The sequence below is a fragment of the Diadema antillarum genome, unplaced genomic scaffold, assembly GCF_040938485.1.
Source record: "Diadema antillarum isolate AM-2024a unplaced genomic scaffold, OU_Dant_1.0 seq00000149_RagTag, whole genome shotgun sequence".
NCBI classification, from domain to species: Eukaryota; Metazoa; Echinodermata; class Echinoidea; order Diadematoida; family Diadematidae; genus Diadema; species Diadema antillarum.
In genome coordinates, this window is record NW_027271222.1 from 686360 (window position 1) to 702183 (window position 15824).

Below are 15824 nucleotides of genomic sequence, written 5' to 3' on the forward strand. Positions count from 1 at the left end.
AGACTATATCATGGTAGACCTTCATACCAAATTTGAACAAAATCTGTCAAGAAATGTAGCCTATAGAACACACACAAACCATCCATCAACAACATGAGACAGAACATTGGGGGCAGCACATACAAAATCTATAGGCTTGTAGCTCATATAATGGTAGACCTTCATACCAAATTTGAACAAAATCTGTTCACAAATGTAGCCTATAGAGGTACACAAACCATACACCAACAATATGACCTTTGACCCTATAGAAGATGGAACACTGGAGGCAGCACATACAAAATCTAGCTTATATCATGGTAGACCTTCATAGCAAATTTGAACAAAATCCGTCAAGAAATGTAGCCTACAGAGTGAACACAATTCATCCACCAACAACAAAATCCGTTCACAATCACCCAATCAAAGCATCACCCGAAGTTATAGGTGTGGAGATATTATCAATATGAACCTCCATACAAAATTTCAAAGAAATCCGTCAAGGTTTGTGGCCGCTAGAACGCACACAAAAATGTGACGCGGCAGCGGCAGAGATGGCGGCGGCGGTGGCGGCGTAATGCTGCTGAATCCAAAGTATCCCCTGGCATACATGCCAGGGGATACAATGAGAAAACAATGAGAACAACCAACTACTGCTGTATTGATATGAATTCATGATATGAATAGTCTCTTGATGTCGGAATGAATCATCCCACAAAAAGTTTGGAAGGGGGTGAAGAAACATTTCTCTACTCTGTCTTCATCTTAATATTTAAACATACCAATTTTCATTGTCAAGATTATTTGAAATTCATCAATAGATACTACGAAAAATCCTCAGTGAACACACCTCTTGATCTAACAATGTCTACAGCTCTAAAATTACAAGAAGTTTGCTGTATATAAATTGTATTTTACAGTGCTTTTAAAAGAGAAATTGCACCTTTGAAGAAGGCATTTCTAATCTTGGCCTCGGTGGCTGCAGAGGTGTCAGCCATGAGGTCATAGCAGTTGACATTCACACAGTGTAGATTGAGCTGACGACAAACAGACTTGACTACAGTAGCTTTGCCACATCCAGCAGGCCCTGTTAGGAGGATGGAGGCCGGAAGTCTGTCGCACTGTGACCTAATGAAGGCAGTGGACACAAACACATAACAATTGCTGAATAGTGAACCAGGACTAATCTTTGAAGAATCCATGGAAGACTACACAAGATGATTTTTAGGCATTCCAGATGTTACTGATATAAGGATATTTGACATAAACACAAGATCAGCTAGAAAGACATGAATTGCTTTAATGAGGTAGATCTCAGAACTTCCAAAGAAAGAGTAACATAGTTAACTGAACCTGTTACAGTGAGAACAAAATTCCATTGCCTATATGACCATATGAAAGTGCTTTAGCCCACATGCACAGCACATTATCTCCTTCCCCCTCTGCTACTGGTCTTATCATATGAGTTTCCCCTGCGTGATACAATTTTGATCACAATTTTATTACTTTGCCGGGTTTACTTTGCTGTGTGTGAAGAATATCAATATTTCTTGGAGATTAAAGTACTTTCTTTCACCTGTACTTTGTTGACCAAAGTGATGTCTTCAATGGCATATTTTGACATTAAAAAAAATAGTTTGTCAAGAATAAGTCAATGCTTAAATAGTTTCAAAGGGCTATATCCATAGTCATAACTTGCTATACAAATTAAATACATAACATTTCAAAAGCATTATGACAAAATTGAGATAATCAGGTTTGTCTGTGAATAAGTCTTCTACTTCACAGATTCCACTTCACATCTTCATAGTGGCAGAGTGTAGCCCAATAAGAGGTCAGGTATCGTGTATTAAGTCCATACTGGTGTGAAATATTCCATCTAATACCATTGTGACTAGGTAATAACTTGTTTGCAAAACATGTCATAATTTCAACTACCATGGTATATTTACACCAACAGCCACGAACCAAGTTATCAAAGAGTGATTTTCAAACCTTCCAAACAGGAACGGTAGAATGAGCTGCTCAAGCTGGAAGGTATATTTTCTGATTCCTGCCGGAACCGGAGAGGCCCACACAGGATCTAATTTGCTGTTTAGGTAGACATCAGAGGTGATGGGGATATAGTTGGGCTTTAGTCCCTCCTGTTGACACAATGCAGGGAGTGGAGTCAATCTTTCAAAAAGGATGCTTGGGATACTCATTATTGTTTCTCATCTTTTCTTGTTCGTCTTTGTTTCAGTGTCTAAAGGCTCTGTCACACCTTTCCGGACAAGCTAAGCGGGCATTCCACAAGCATAATACTAGGAACGGTGTAGATACTGCCAACATCCGTGTAGCTGGTCAGTTCTGCGGGTGTGGAGGAAGCTATACGAGCAAATTGCATGCATGCTGAGGGTCAGTTACTGCCTTTCTGCTGGTTAGTTGAGGACCTTTGCCATATAAATTGTCCTTCAGAGGGAATCCTTCACCGGGTTGTCAGCTCTCACACGCTTCCCATCCACCCGACACACAGGTCACACGGAATACATGCTAGTAAAATGTCAGCAGCACATGTCCAGAAGGCAAGATGCACGCAAAACATACCTAAATCTTTGTCTGCCCACAGAAATCGTCCAGTGTGCTGGAAAATCCCTATATGCATAACAACCCAGCATAGTGTGCCTGGAAAGGTGTGACAGTGCCTAAATTTGGCTGCACGGGTAAATAGGACTTACACATGCACCTCCGGGCAACTACTTAGATACGTGCTAGGTACTGTCATCTTCACGGACCTCCGGGTAGCAACAAGTGTTCCCCACAAGTCACATGCAAGGTTTGCCCAGAAAGGTGTGACAGGGCCGTAAGACACCATATCCACGGCTAGACATTAGTGATGGCCCAGTGACCCAGCATTCATTTTACACCTATTCTTTGTATGCTCTGGTAAATGTGTTTGTGCAAATAGTAAGTGAATGATTCATTGACCCTGCTGAAAATTGTTCATCTGCTACAGGTTTCTGACCAAAAAAAAAAAAAAAAAAAAAGAAATTGAGAACATCCTATAAGTACCTGATAAACAGCTGTATGCAAGGAGCTTGCAAGGTAAGATACAGCTCCAATGACAGGTGGCACAATTTTGGAGATGCAGAAAAAGACGTTTGGCAAGCGCTGGCCTCCTCCTTCTCCAACATCCTGAGTAAATTCAGGAAACTCTTTGGTACTCACTCCAAAGACATCCCCAGTGGAGATGAGCCTGAAGAAAGAAACAGGAACATTCACTTCTCATATGTCCTGTGCAGATTTCATATGAGCATTATTTACAGCACCCTCAGAGATCAAGATCTGCTTAAACATTTGTTGATTGGTTATAGAATGGTGATATAACAAAGTGTGGGGAGAGATTTCAAGTAACAAGCAGTGATAGTCTACACTCAACATTTTTCCTTTTACATGATATTAAATCACTGAAATTATCTACAGCAGCATGTTATCTTGAGCAAGAGTTTCTTCACTGCATGGATTGTTTAGGGATGTCCACTATTTCCTCCTAAGAAAGCAGTTGTGAATGTATTCTTTCCATGGGTCATATGTTTTACAGCCAAGTTTCGTACTCTCTCTTTTTATAATAATAACAAATAATACAATACATTTATTAGGTGCTTAATACAGATGTGAATGCATTCTTTCCATGGGTCATGTTTTACAGCAGAGTTTCAAACTTTCTATGTTTAAATAATAATGATAAATAAAATAATACATTTATTAGGTGCCTAATACAGATGTTTCTAAGCATGCAGTTTACTGGAATATTAAGATTTAATCAGATTTAATCCAAAATACCGGTAATACAAAAATATCATAAACCATGTAATTCAAACAATACATACCGTGTGTATAAATATGATAGATAAATACCTGGTACTGAAAATCAAATGCTTAGATTTTGTGGAAGTGTCACATTGGCATTCCTAACACACCTTGTTGTTGAGAAGTACTTCTTGATAGCATCATCAAACTGGCTGGTCATGGGGTAGTGTGGTGACTTGATCAAGGACAGATGGACAGCCCCAGCCAGTGGTGGCTTGCAGCTTGTGGTGATGCTTCGTGAGGTGGTCAGAATGCTAGAGTACTCTTCCAATTCGACACTGGCAAGCTGGGGGGGGGGGGGGGGGGACATCCCAAAACCCAAAAGAACATTACAAAACGTGTCTTACGTCATGTCGATGATGTAGGATAAAAGTTTAGCAAATCATGGAAGCTCATTGCAGGGTTGAAATTCAAGCTTAACACAGAGATCCTCTGCAGCTGACTATTATCTTTAGTTCAAGACATTGGGAATCTTTTGGGCTTGGAAGCAACCAATTAACTTGTGGTTATGAAAGTCTGATCCTGCCTAATTCATTAAGAAAGGAGATCCTAAAATAACTTGCAAGATTGTAAAAGTAGTGGATTTTGCTGAAACATCCAAATGCAAAATCTTATGTCGTCTCAAAATGAGTGATCTTAATACCAGAGCAGCCAGGTCTCCCTGATTCTGCAAGAGGCTCCATGAAATATTCAACATTTGTTCATACATGTATCCCAACAAAGAATATGAAAACCTCCCTGATCCTTTAATTACTTTGACTTACTGAGATGCATTTACGTATATATATATGTAAAAGTTACCAAAACAGAAGTATCTTCGAAAAGCTGTCTGAAACGTCCCTGATTTTGATGAGTGCCAGGACAGTGACAATAATCACTCAACATTATTGCCTGTGTTCATGACACATTGCTACTGGCCAAATCAGAAACAACACATACAAATTGTACAGTAATGATTTTAAAGACCAGAGAGCGCACTGTACACTGACAGGAATAACTGTATGAATAGCAGTCATGATATTACTACCCTCTAAGTAGTATTACCTTTATTGTAACCATTGCTTCTGGCTGTATGAGTTGTGAAGGCTGATCTTGAAGGTTAAACCACAACTGTGGAGACATGGCTACAGTTCTGTCTTCCACAACAAACTCGATCAACTCGTTTCTCCCAAATGGAACATGGGCCCCATATCGCTTGCTCTTTTTGTCCTCGGACACAAAGAAGCGTTGATTCACCACGTAGATCTGGGCGAGGTGGCTCCGCTGCTGCATTAGCTGTGGAGAGATGGTCTGCTCCGCAATCATTTCTTCCTGCTTACATACCATATCCTGATGTCCCTGATCAGATGCATTACTCTTTTGAATGGGTGTGCCACTAGACACAGATTCATGGGGAGAAAATGGCAGGGGTGGTTTAGATGATCCCTGCGGAAAGCTTTTTGGAGTTGAAGTTTGAATGAGATCATGAATTTTTGGTATGGGTGGTACTTCCGGAGGCTTACTTGCGGAGACATCTTCATTGGATGCATCAATGTCAGCTGTATCTTCTTGAATTCTTTCTCCTGTCTCTTCTTGAGGCACTCCAGTCATTGTTACAACCACCCAGCTGCCATTGTAGGCATGAAGTCTGTCCATTGTTGCTTTTGTCACACCAACTCTGTATGCAATTTCACATTGCTCCTCAACAAACATATGATTTGCTTTCCCAAATGCTTGGGTGTGAGCAGACAATGTTGGCATTAGTAGTGGCTTCAGAGTCAAATGCCGAGGATTTCTACTCTGCATCATTACAGTAGCTTGAGAAGCAGGTGGAGTACTACTCAGGGTACAAGTTTCACAGCCCACAGCTTTTTCCAACAGCCCAATGGCAAAATCAGACATTATTCGTGGCTCAGGAAGTTGAACATGAAACAAATCCAGGTTGCCATTTGCCTCATCCTTTCTATCATCATCACTTTCTTGGGAGCTAGGTCCTCTGTCTGGGCTCATGGTGTTGGAGATATCTGTGATAACAATTGCTGTGTTTACTGATATGATACCCTGCATCACAGGCTCGCATTCAAGGGCGATCAAATCAGCATAGTTAGCCAGGCTGTAGGCTTCATCCTCACTGAAGACCGGAATAACTGGAGCCAGGAACCTGTCATGGGCTCTTACCAGCACCTTCTGCTGGCATGCTGAAACAAGAAGCCCAGTGCTGAAAAGCCTCTTCTTTGACCAGTCGTAGCAGCGAGTTGTTCTTGCTCCAAACACAACTTTGGCCAGAGGAAATGCTTTCACTGGTCTGATGTACACATCCTCATGGTCCAATATCTTGTAGTGCTTGTGAAAATTTTCAGTTGTGAACAGCGCAACAGTGTCTGGGCATTCTGGAACTTGTGATAATGAAACTGACTTCCTTACTAGGGAATCATCTAATATCTGCAAACAGACAAACAATTCCCTATCCTCTGAAGTTGAACTTTCATTTTCTGTGATGAGCGACACAATTGCGTAATTATCCAGTTTATCACCAAGAAATTGGCTAGATGCACTCCTAGATATCCCCAGGTGAAGAGGATTGTGGTCGACTGGAAAGTTGAAACGGGAAAATTTTGCATGAGTTCTTGTTATCGGGAAGTTCATGAATGCTGCCATATCGAAGCCGTGGCCTTGAAGTGACCTGCTACTGGAAATTCCTAGACAAGAACAGTCAGCAGGCCCTATTGAAATTAGTAGAAGAGCAAACTATGCTGTATTATGCCTGTAATTTATATCATTAGGCTAATTGTCACCAACAACACGTCAACAGTAAATGTCTAAATCATAAATGTAGAACCGAAGTAAAAGACTAAAAGCGTTGCTAATGCTATATATTATTACTAAGAAGTACTATCAGTCCAGAGTTTTACTTGACTTAGCACACTAGATTTCTAACGATTTTCTTGCAGGTGTAATTTACAACATTGGGTCATTGTCAGAATCAAAAAGTAGATACCGGTAGGCGCCGGTACTCAACCCAATCTGATTGTTCCAGAATCTCTCGTAAGAATCACCCGTGATGACATTCACAATAGTCAATACAATAGGCAGCCTTCACTGTCAGGTAACTTTTGATTCATTTCCATTGGGCTGGCGCTGGAGCTGGAGTGGAGAACCCGCTGGACAAGACGCAGTAAAGTTCATGTGGCATGTGGAACGTTACAGTTCTGAGTTGTATGGGCATGACATCGACAAGGCGCAGAGCATGCGAAGGGAGCTCGGAGCAGACAAAATTCGATAATTCGCCTCGGTAGTGTGTCGGCACACGGCCCCCGGTAGCACGGTACCAGCTGTGCTGTAGCTGGCTAGCTGTTAGTGCGGGATGCAGTAACAGTCGGGCGAGCGAGAGGCGAGGGCAGGCCGCTGTCGCCGCCCCGCTGTCCAGCCGGCCAGGGGTGCAAGTGATGTACACCGGCTGATGAGGCAGTTGGATATAGACGGCATTTCAGAATGTGGTGTACGCTTGTTGCCAATTTGAAGGGGAACACAGCGATGATGTGCTGTTCATCACGCGCACGTAGTATAAAGCATTGATATCACGGACCAGCACAACGCAGATCACATATCAATATCAGGGGGTTTGATAGTTTGAACGACCTCCCCCCTTTTCCGCGGGGCGAGCAGAACTTGCTTAAAAAGAATTGACTTTTTTTTTAACACGTACCAATGAAAGAATCGAATGTTTTGTTTTCCTGCAATAAAAGTATCTTCTTCTTTTTAATTGAAAATTTCCACAAATTCTACCCGAAATGTGCGCTGCTGGAGAATTGAATATCGAAGCTCGTTTATGAAATGTGGGAGGGCGATACATTATATGCATCTTCAAATATAAAAACTTAGTTATTGCTAGGTGGAACAAGCCTTCGGCAAGCTTTGTGGTTGTAAAGGGCAACCTTTGTGAACAAAGCATGCATAAAATATGAATACATTACCGAAGGTTACGGAACCGGTCTATTCACATCAACAAACTCAATATAAAACAAACAAAAAAAAAACAAACAAACAAAAAAAAAAAAAAAAAACCAAAACAAACAAACAATGAGAATTTATGCACGAGAGGGAATATGAGCTTTAGGCCGATACAACATCTCATCTGATTTGCATATTGTATGGCTGTTCATTACTATAGTCTAGGTTAGTCATAATGGGAAATCTCTGTAGGCCTATCACTTAAAGAAGATTTTGGTGCACCTTCCAATACAATTAGTTTTTATTACCCTATTATAGAGATGCTGCCTGCCACGCTTGGTGAAAATACTCCAAAGAGTTTCAAGGAGATGAAAGCTTGAAACTACCCTATATACCCGCTATTTACCGGCAAAGGTTCTCTTAACAGCACTATAACTTAGTCTACCTTAATCAACTCTTGGCTCTAAAGAAGAAGACGATAACACAATCCATAGTATACTGGGACTCTGAGGTGTTGTACCGTGCACTGCCCCCACCCCACGGGGGGGGGGGGGGCAGGTGCTCATTAAATTGATATCATCACCCTAGAGATGCTATATCTATAAGTTTGGTGAAAAACCGTTGTGGTTTGTTTAAAAAGAAGCTGAAAATGTGAAAGGTTTGCCCTAATCCCCTCCCCCTGCCCCTCTGGGCACCCCTTGATGCACCGTAAATAAACTTAAAACTATACAGTCTTTGATGTCTTCATAGTTAGGGCCTATACAGCGTTTTCAAGGAAAAGGTTTATGTGCAGTTTTGATACTGAGTTTATTTACCATCTATATGATAATTACGTAAGAACGTTTAAGTATAATTGCTTCGCACAAATTCCCGATGCGTTAGTACATTTCCCGTAAAAATTGAATGTTTGTACATTTCCCGGCGTCATAAGTATATTTGCAAATCTCCCATTGATGCAATAGATAAAGAGATTGACATATTTCCCGGCGAGATGTTTGTACGTACATTTCCCGGCTCCACACCAGCGTATACTCAGCATGATATTTCACCATGGACTTATAGCGATATTTTGCCGACAAACGACATAAATTACAGAGCGAATTCTGCCCAACCAGTGTACATCCTCTGCTCAGACTGAGTATAATATTTTAGAAACGAACCATTTAAATGCAAACAAATAGTCAATGGCCAATGTAGTGAATTCAAAGACTGTAAATGAAAGTGTTTCAGCATAAATGATAATAATCTACATGTGTCGTTACTACAATTTGAACTGATCAGGAATCCGATGTAGTAAGTATAAGTGCTTTAATCAAATAAGAGCACGGACAGAACAATTCAGGCAAGCATTCCTAATTTCCTCCCATCTACATCGAGTGACACCACCTAAATGACGCCACTATCAATCGCTTTCAATTGACTCATTCAAAAAGGCCATCGATAAAACCTTCTTCTGATTTTCCCTGCGCCTCAAGATCCTCTCGTCCGGTGCGTTTATAGGCTGCATTGCACCGGCGCACAGTGGGCCAGAATGAGCTCAATGTGCGCCAAAATTATATTCCGTGGTTTGTTTTTACCCAAATTTGGTGTATAAGGGTAATTGGAGGCGTAGAATTGATTGAACATAATTTCAAACTCATATGACGTCACTGTGATGCTGTTTTTTCATTGGCTACCAAAAATCTGTCTGTAAATGACGAATAAAGCAATGCAAATCTTAGGCTGTTATTTTTTTCTTTAAAGATTAATTTATCTTTACACATTCACTGACACTGCTTATATACTACCATTGAATACACGATGCTTACAATTATTACATGTCATAGAAAGTGTATAAATATTCGGGTTTCGTTAAAAGAATCGAATTTATGCTGAAAGTTCCATATTACACACGTACTGCAAAATGATCTGTTGTCCGTGTAAACTAGATAGAATATAAGTTTATGATGCACGCTGTACGTTTGGGTGAATTTATTCACTTTATTCTAGCAGGACATAAATGTGCGATATAAAATCAATATCCGATATAGTTCTTATCTCTCTACTTCATATATATATATAACCTTAGGCCTATGCAATATAAATTCATACAAGCGCAAAAACCATTTTTGTCTAATTTTAATGGAAAGATAACAAATTGTGAAGTTAGTAATCAGGAAAATTAAAGGTTATGACTTAGCAGCTAAGAATGAGTCTGCCGTGTATGAAAGTTTACTTGGAAAAGCTAAAATAAAACAATATTGTTTTTGAATGAAAAATTTATCGGAATCACTATCATAATCTTATGAAATTATAAATTCATCCACTTTCCACAATGATTTTTTTTTCTCATCAGTCGTTGGAAGCAGAGTTTTTTTTTTTTTCTTCCGACAACCCACAAAGTGTATGGGATCACAGTCTGATGAATCCGACTTGTATTGGTCGCCTATCAGGTCAATGTCAGACAGGTCGGGCATGATCCGATGAGGCAAGATTGTCCGATGAGGATCACGCGAGCAATGTCTGACACTGACCTGTAATCGGATTCACAAACTGCGGTCCTACGTGTATACACTTTGCTGAGCGGTCGGAAAGCAACAGACTTTCCTTCCAACGAATAACCGATGAGAATTTAATTCTCTGTGTTTTGGTGTATAACGTTCTATCAAGACTAGGATCGAAGTATTTAGGTGTCCATACAATATGTATCGCAGTGGGAATAGCTATGTTTACAGTAGTGGCTATGACAATTATGGACAATATGGCTACATGGCCTTGGCTATGTGAAATTATGTACTCTTTTATCTTCGGAGGAGTGGTCTTTTAGGTGCCGGACTAGCCCTATACATGTATTTTATAACTCTGTTTGCCTCTTATTTAGTGTTATTCATGTTTCTGTGCCTTTAACGTGCGAGAAAAAAAAATAATAAATTAAAAAAAATGCCGCCCTCATGCGGCCCCGTATGATATAACAGCATTCCTAAGCGGCTGCAAGGTCCAAAATAGACGTAATGTGTCGCGGAAAATCGGCTCTAACACAAAAAGTGGCAAAAGGTGGCAGCCAAATCTGGTATCAGCTTAAAGCTGAGACATCAGGAAATGTGGTGGTAATAGAATTTAGTTGGAAATCCGTGGCAATCTAAACTTTTCATAAGGGTATATTAAAAAGACAAATAATTAGCCTCTTTTCTAGGATATTTAGCGTAAAATATTCATGAACATTAAGTTTCTTTGCATTTTTACGGCATTCATAACGTAAAATGAACTCTGAGAAATATGTGGGAGAAATTACAGGTTGATGTCTCAAAAACTACATGTTGAAATTACTTATTTATTAAAGAGGTTACAATTTGCTTTGAAACTCTTAAAATATTGTATTTTGCTACTTCAGGTAGGAAATTAGTCTATATACCCCTTTAATGTACATATACCTGATTTAAATATTTCAACGATATATTCTTCAAAGTATATTGCCTCTCAAGAGCGCATGTCAAAAATTAAAAAATCCCAAGTGCCCATAGTGACTTTTGGCGCACTTTGGTATCTCTCTGGCCCACTGTGCGGCGTAGCCAAGGGGGGGGGGGGGGGGGGGGCGATGGGGCGGTTCCCCCCCCCCCCCCCCCAAGATCTGGACCGGGGATTTGGAAGGCGGGAAAAATGAAAAATTGCATGTATATATACTGTATGCATGTGCATGAACTAGCCACTCCCTTTCAACCTTTTATCAAGTAAGATTATAATTTCTCAACATTTCACTCAAAGTGTGCACCAAATCGTTGAATTTCAATTCTAAAATTGCAAAATCTCTCTCGCGTTGGAAGGGGATACCCCCTCCAACACCCTCCCCTGTTCGGTCCTTTTCCTATACACATTTAGATCGACAAATTTCCAAATGTTTCTTTTACGTGTGCATCAGATCCTTGACTTCAATTCCGTAATAAATGTAAAAGTTCCCCAATCCTCTTTTAATTTACCTTTCCCCCGCTCGGTTCCCATCCATTGATTTAGACTCTGCACACTTTGGGGATTGACAACTATCTTCCGAATGATTCCACAAAAGTGCGCATTAGATCGATGTCAATCCTAAAAATGCAAAAGTTCCGTCATGTGGGAGGGCACTACCCTTATACCCTCTCCTTTAACCTGACAACTTCCATGTATCATTTAGTAGGCCTACACAGTGATGTCGCACACTCGGTGACGAGAGCTTAAGATACCAAAATTTAGTCATTCAAATATCTGTGAATATTTCTTTTTCCTACTTTTTTATAGAAAAAAAAAAAAACAATTTTTTTTTTCACAAAAAGTGTTCGCCAGATCGCTGAATTTCAGGTCTGAAAAATGCAAAATCTTCCTCGCGTGGGAGGGGGAGGGGATACCCCCCCCCCCCCCCTCCAACACCCTCCCCCGCTCGGTCGCTCCGCTCCCTCATACAGATATTCCAACTCCAAGTTCCCCTCACCCAATCGTGGAAATGGATCGACGCCCCTGCCGCTCCCATTCCCTTCCCTCTCTCGGTCGCTCTGCTCTCTCGCACATAATTCTCCATGTTTTGCCCCACCCCCATCGATTACACGGAACGATGCCCCTGGGGATGATTGCTTTAATTGACTTAAATCAAGAAAATTTAGAAACGGAGTAGGTCGAAGGAAATATCTACTACATTATTACATACAAAGAAATGGATATTCAAATCACCATTTCATTGATTTAATTTTTGCATTATGCAGGGTGATGCTATACGTTTTTAAAAAGGGGGGGGGGGTGGTGAAAATCGTCTTTCAAAACGAAAACAAAAAGAGAAGAGAAGCAACAGCAACAACAAAAAATGTCTTACTTTTTTGCGATTTCCGGCTGAAAGTCGGCTGACAAGCAAAAACAAAACAAAACAAAACAAAACAAAACAAAAACAAAGAGTGTTCATATTTTTTGCTGCTATACCTCCCTCCCACCTTATGCAAAAAAGTCAGGGATAAAAACATTCAATCCCTGTGTCTTCCGCAAAAAAAAAAGGGACACCCCCCCCCCACCACCAAGCGCCCCCACAAAGCTCCCCAAGCGCCCCCCCTCAATCTCTCTCGTGTAGGAGGGGGAATAGGGCTTATCCCCTCCCACATCCTCCTGATTTGTCTCCTTCCACAGACTTGCTACACTTCTCTGATTGACCATTCCAGATATTCCAACATTATTATGTGCGCCAGATCGTTGAATTTCATTTCTAAAGAGGCATCTTGCCACCCTCCATATGCATGGTCCACACAACAAGTGTGCGTCAGATCGCTTTATTTCAATTCTAAAAGCGCAAAAGCTCCTTCGGATGTGGGAGGGGGCATCCCCCTCCTACACCCACCCTTATACCTTTATACCTTGTCAAAGGGCGTAGCCAGGATTTGATCATAGGGGGGGGGGGGCGGTTATCTAGTCTGCGAGCGGAGCGAGCGGGGGGGGGGGGAGGGGGGCAACGGCGTATAGCCAGGATTTGATCATAGGGGGGAGCGGTTAGTCTGCGAGGGAGCGAAGCGACCGAGCCCGAGCGAGCGGAGCGAGCGAGGGGGGGGGGGGGGGGGGGGAAGGGTGTGGGAAGGGGGTGTCCCCCCTCCCACGGTAAGAACTTTTTGCATTTGGATGTTGTAAATGGTACAATCTGATGCATGTTTTTGCGCGTTTTATCGACGTGAAACAGTCCCACTTGTTTATGGTAGCAGTTTATTTTGATGTAGATTATTATTGAACAATTGCCTATAAAATGGTATAATTTAGATACACTTCTTGTATTAATTCTTTTCACTGAATGTCATGAACGTGACTGAACCCGAGCGAGCGGATCGAGCGAGGAGGGAGGGGAGGGTGTGTGTGTGTGGGGGGGTGTCCCCCCTCCCACGGTAAGAACTTTTTGCATTTTGATTTTGCAAATGGTGCAATTTGATGCATGTTTTTGCGCTTTTTTATCGACGTGAAACATTCCCACTTGTTTAAGGTAGCAGTATATTTTAGTGTAGATTATTATTGAACAATTTGCCTATAAAATGGTATGATTTAGATACACTTCTTGTATTAATTCTGTTCACTGAATATCATGAACGCGACTGAACCCGAGCGAGCGGAGCGAGCGAGGGGGGAGGGGAGGGTGGTGTCCCCCCTCCCACGGTAAGAACTTTTTGCATTTTGATGTTGCAAATGGTGCAATTTGATTCATGTTTTTGCGTGTTTTAACGAGTTGAAACAGTCCCACTTGTTTAAGGTTGCAGTATATTTTAGTGTAGATTATTATTGAACAATTTGCCTATAAAATGGTATAATTTAGATACACTTCTTGTATTAATTCTGTTCACTGAATATCATGAACGCGACTGAACCCGAGCGAGTGGAGCGAGCGAGGGGGTAGGGGAGGGTGTGGGAGGGGGTGTCCCCCTCCCACTGTGAGAACTTTTTGCATCTTGATGTTGCAAATGGTGCAATTTGATGCATGTTTTTGCGTGTTTTAACGAGTTGAAACAGTCCCACTTGTTTAAGGTTGCAGTATATTTTAGTGTAGATTATTATTGAACAATTTGCCTATAAAATGGTATAATCTAAATACACTAGTCTTCTTGTATTAATTCTTACACTGAATATCATGAACGCTGTCTGTTCAGCAATCAAACAAAAAAAGCATGCACACGAGGGTGTATAGATAGGGGCATATCCCCTCCCACACGAAGGTGATTTTGCGTTTTCAGACGTGAAATTCAGCGATCTGTGGCAAATTTTTGGTGCAATACTTTTTCATCGAAGTGTTAAAATCACGGAATTTAGCTCTTATTCCGAATGTGCATCATCTGTGTGTATGTACAAAGTCTAGTGAGGTAGAGCTTATTATAGGGGAAGGGGGATTCCCCCTCCCGCTCGCGGAGCTTTTGCATTTTTAGAATTGAAATAAAGCGATCTGGAGCACACATCAGAAAAGAAGTGTAGCAAGTCTGTGGAAGGAGATTCTGCATAATTTTCTGATTGCAGTTAAACGTTGGTGCACACATTTTGTGTCATATTTGGAAAACTGTTTATGTTCAAAGTGTGGCCACAGTCTACTTCAGTCTATGCATGGGTGGGGGGGGGGGGGCGAGCAGGGAGAAGGCGTGGGCGAGTGTTGTCTCCACCCTTCTTGTACGAGGGAGCTTTTGCCTTTTTAAGGTTGAAATTGAGATATCTCGTATACGCATATTTGATGGAATATTTGGGAAATCACAAAGAAACAAACAAACAAAACTGATGGGGGGGGGGGGACTGAGGGAGGAAAGGGTCGATTAAAAGGGCAAATTCCCCTTGTACATGAGGGAACTCTGAGTTTTCGGAATATAAGTGATAAGTCTTGAGCACTCAGAACTATTCATAATTTTTTGTAAATCTAAAAAGCACGAGAGATTTTGCATATTCTGAATTGAAATTCAACGATCAGGTGCACACTTTGAGTGAAATGTAAAAAAAAAAAAGATATCTTATTTGATGAAAGGTTGCAAAGGAGACCCGCTTCATGTGCATGCATACAGTATACACGCATTTTTTTTTTTCCGCCTCCCAAATCCCCGGTCCAAACCTTAGGGGGGGGGGGGGGGGGGCGACCGCCCCCATCGCCCCCCCCCCCCCCCCCGGCTATACGCCAGTGTACCTTGTACTAGGTGTTTCAAAAACATTTCCCAATTTTGATCATTAATAGTTCAAAAACTATTCATTCGATAAAACTGTCATTGATATGAGTAATAGCTGAATAGTGTACAATGTTGTTGGAGGTGATTTGAATGTGAAAGCATAAATCAGTTTCATCAAATCTAAGATTGATTTTGAAGTAAGGTTTCAGATTTTGGTCAAATTTTAACCCTCTGTACAAAAATCGAACTTTGCACAGGAACCAATGACGTGTATGTGAGTGTGTGCTGACAATGCCCTGAACAATGGACATGCCTGAACCACCTGTTGACTTGGCGTCAGTCTCACGCTCCCAGGCACATGAATGCTTAATCAATAATCATGTGGATTGCCCTGGGCACTGCTAGTCTGAATTCATGCACGGTATACAGGGTAAAATGCATGCACATGGAAAAAGTAAGCAC

At 41.3% G+C, this 15824-nt stretch overlaps 1 protein-coding gene across 1 annotated transcript in view; it reads right to left on the reverse strand.

Moving 5' to 3' along the window:
* The window catches only part of LOC139727740 (peroxisomal ATPase PEX6-like), a 30014-nt gene extending 22999 nt beyond the window's left edge, over positions 1-7015 (reverse strand). The window contains exons 1-5 of the mRNA XM_071638719.1: positions 4873-7015; positions 3939-4114; positions 3031-3214; positions 1975-2123; positions 923-1107 (exon numbers count right to left, since the gene is read on the reverse strand). Coding sequence (XP_071494820.1) covers positions 923-1107; positions 1975-2123; positions 3031-3214; positions 3939-4114; positions 4873-6465 — 2287 coding nt within the window. The 5' untranslated portion in view covers positions 6466-7015. The remainder of the gene's footprint in view (positions 1-922; positions 1108-1974; positions 2124-3030; positions 3215-3938; positions 4115-4872) is intronic.
* Positions 7016-15824: the final 8809 nt, after the last annotated feature.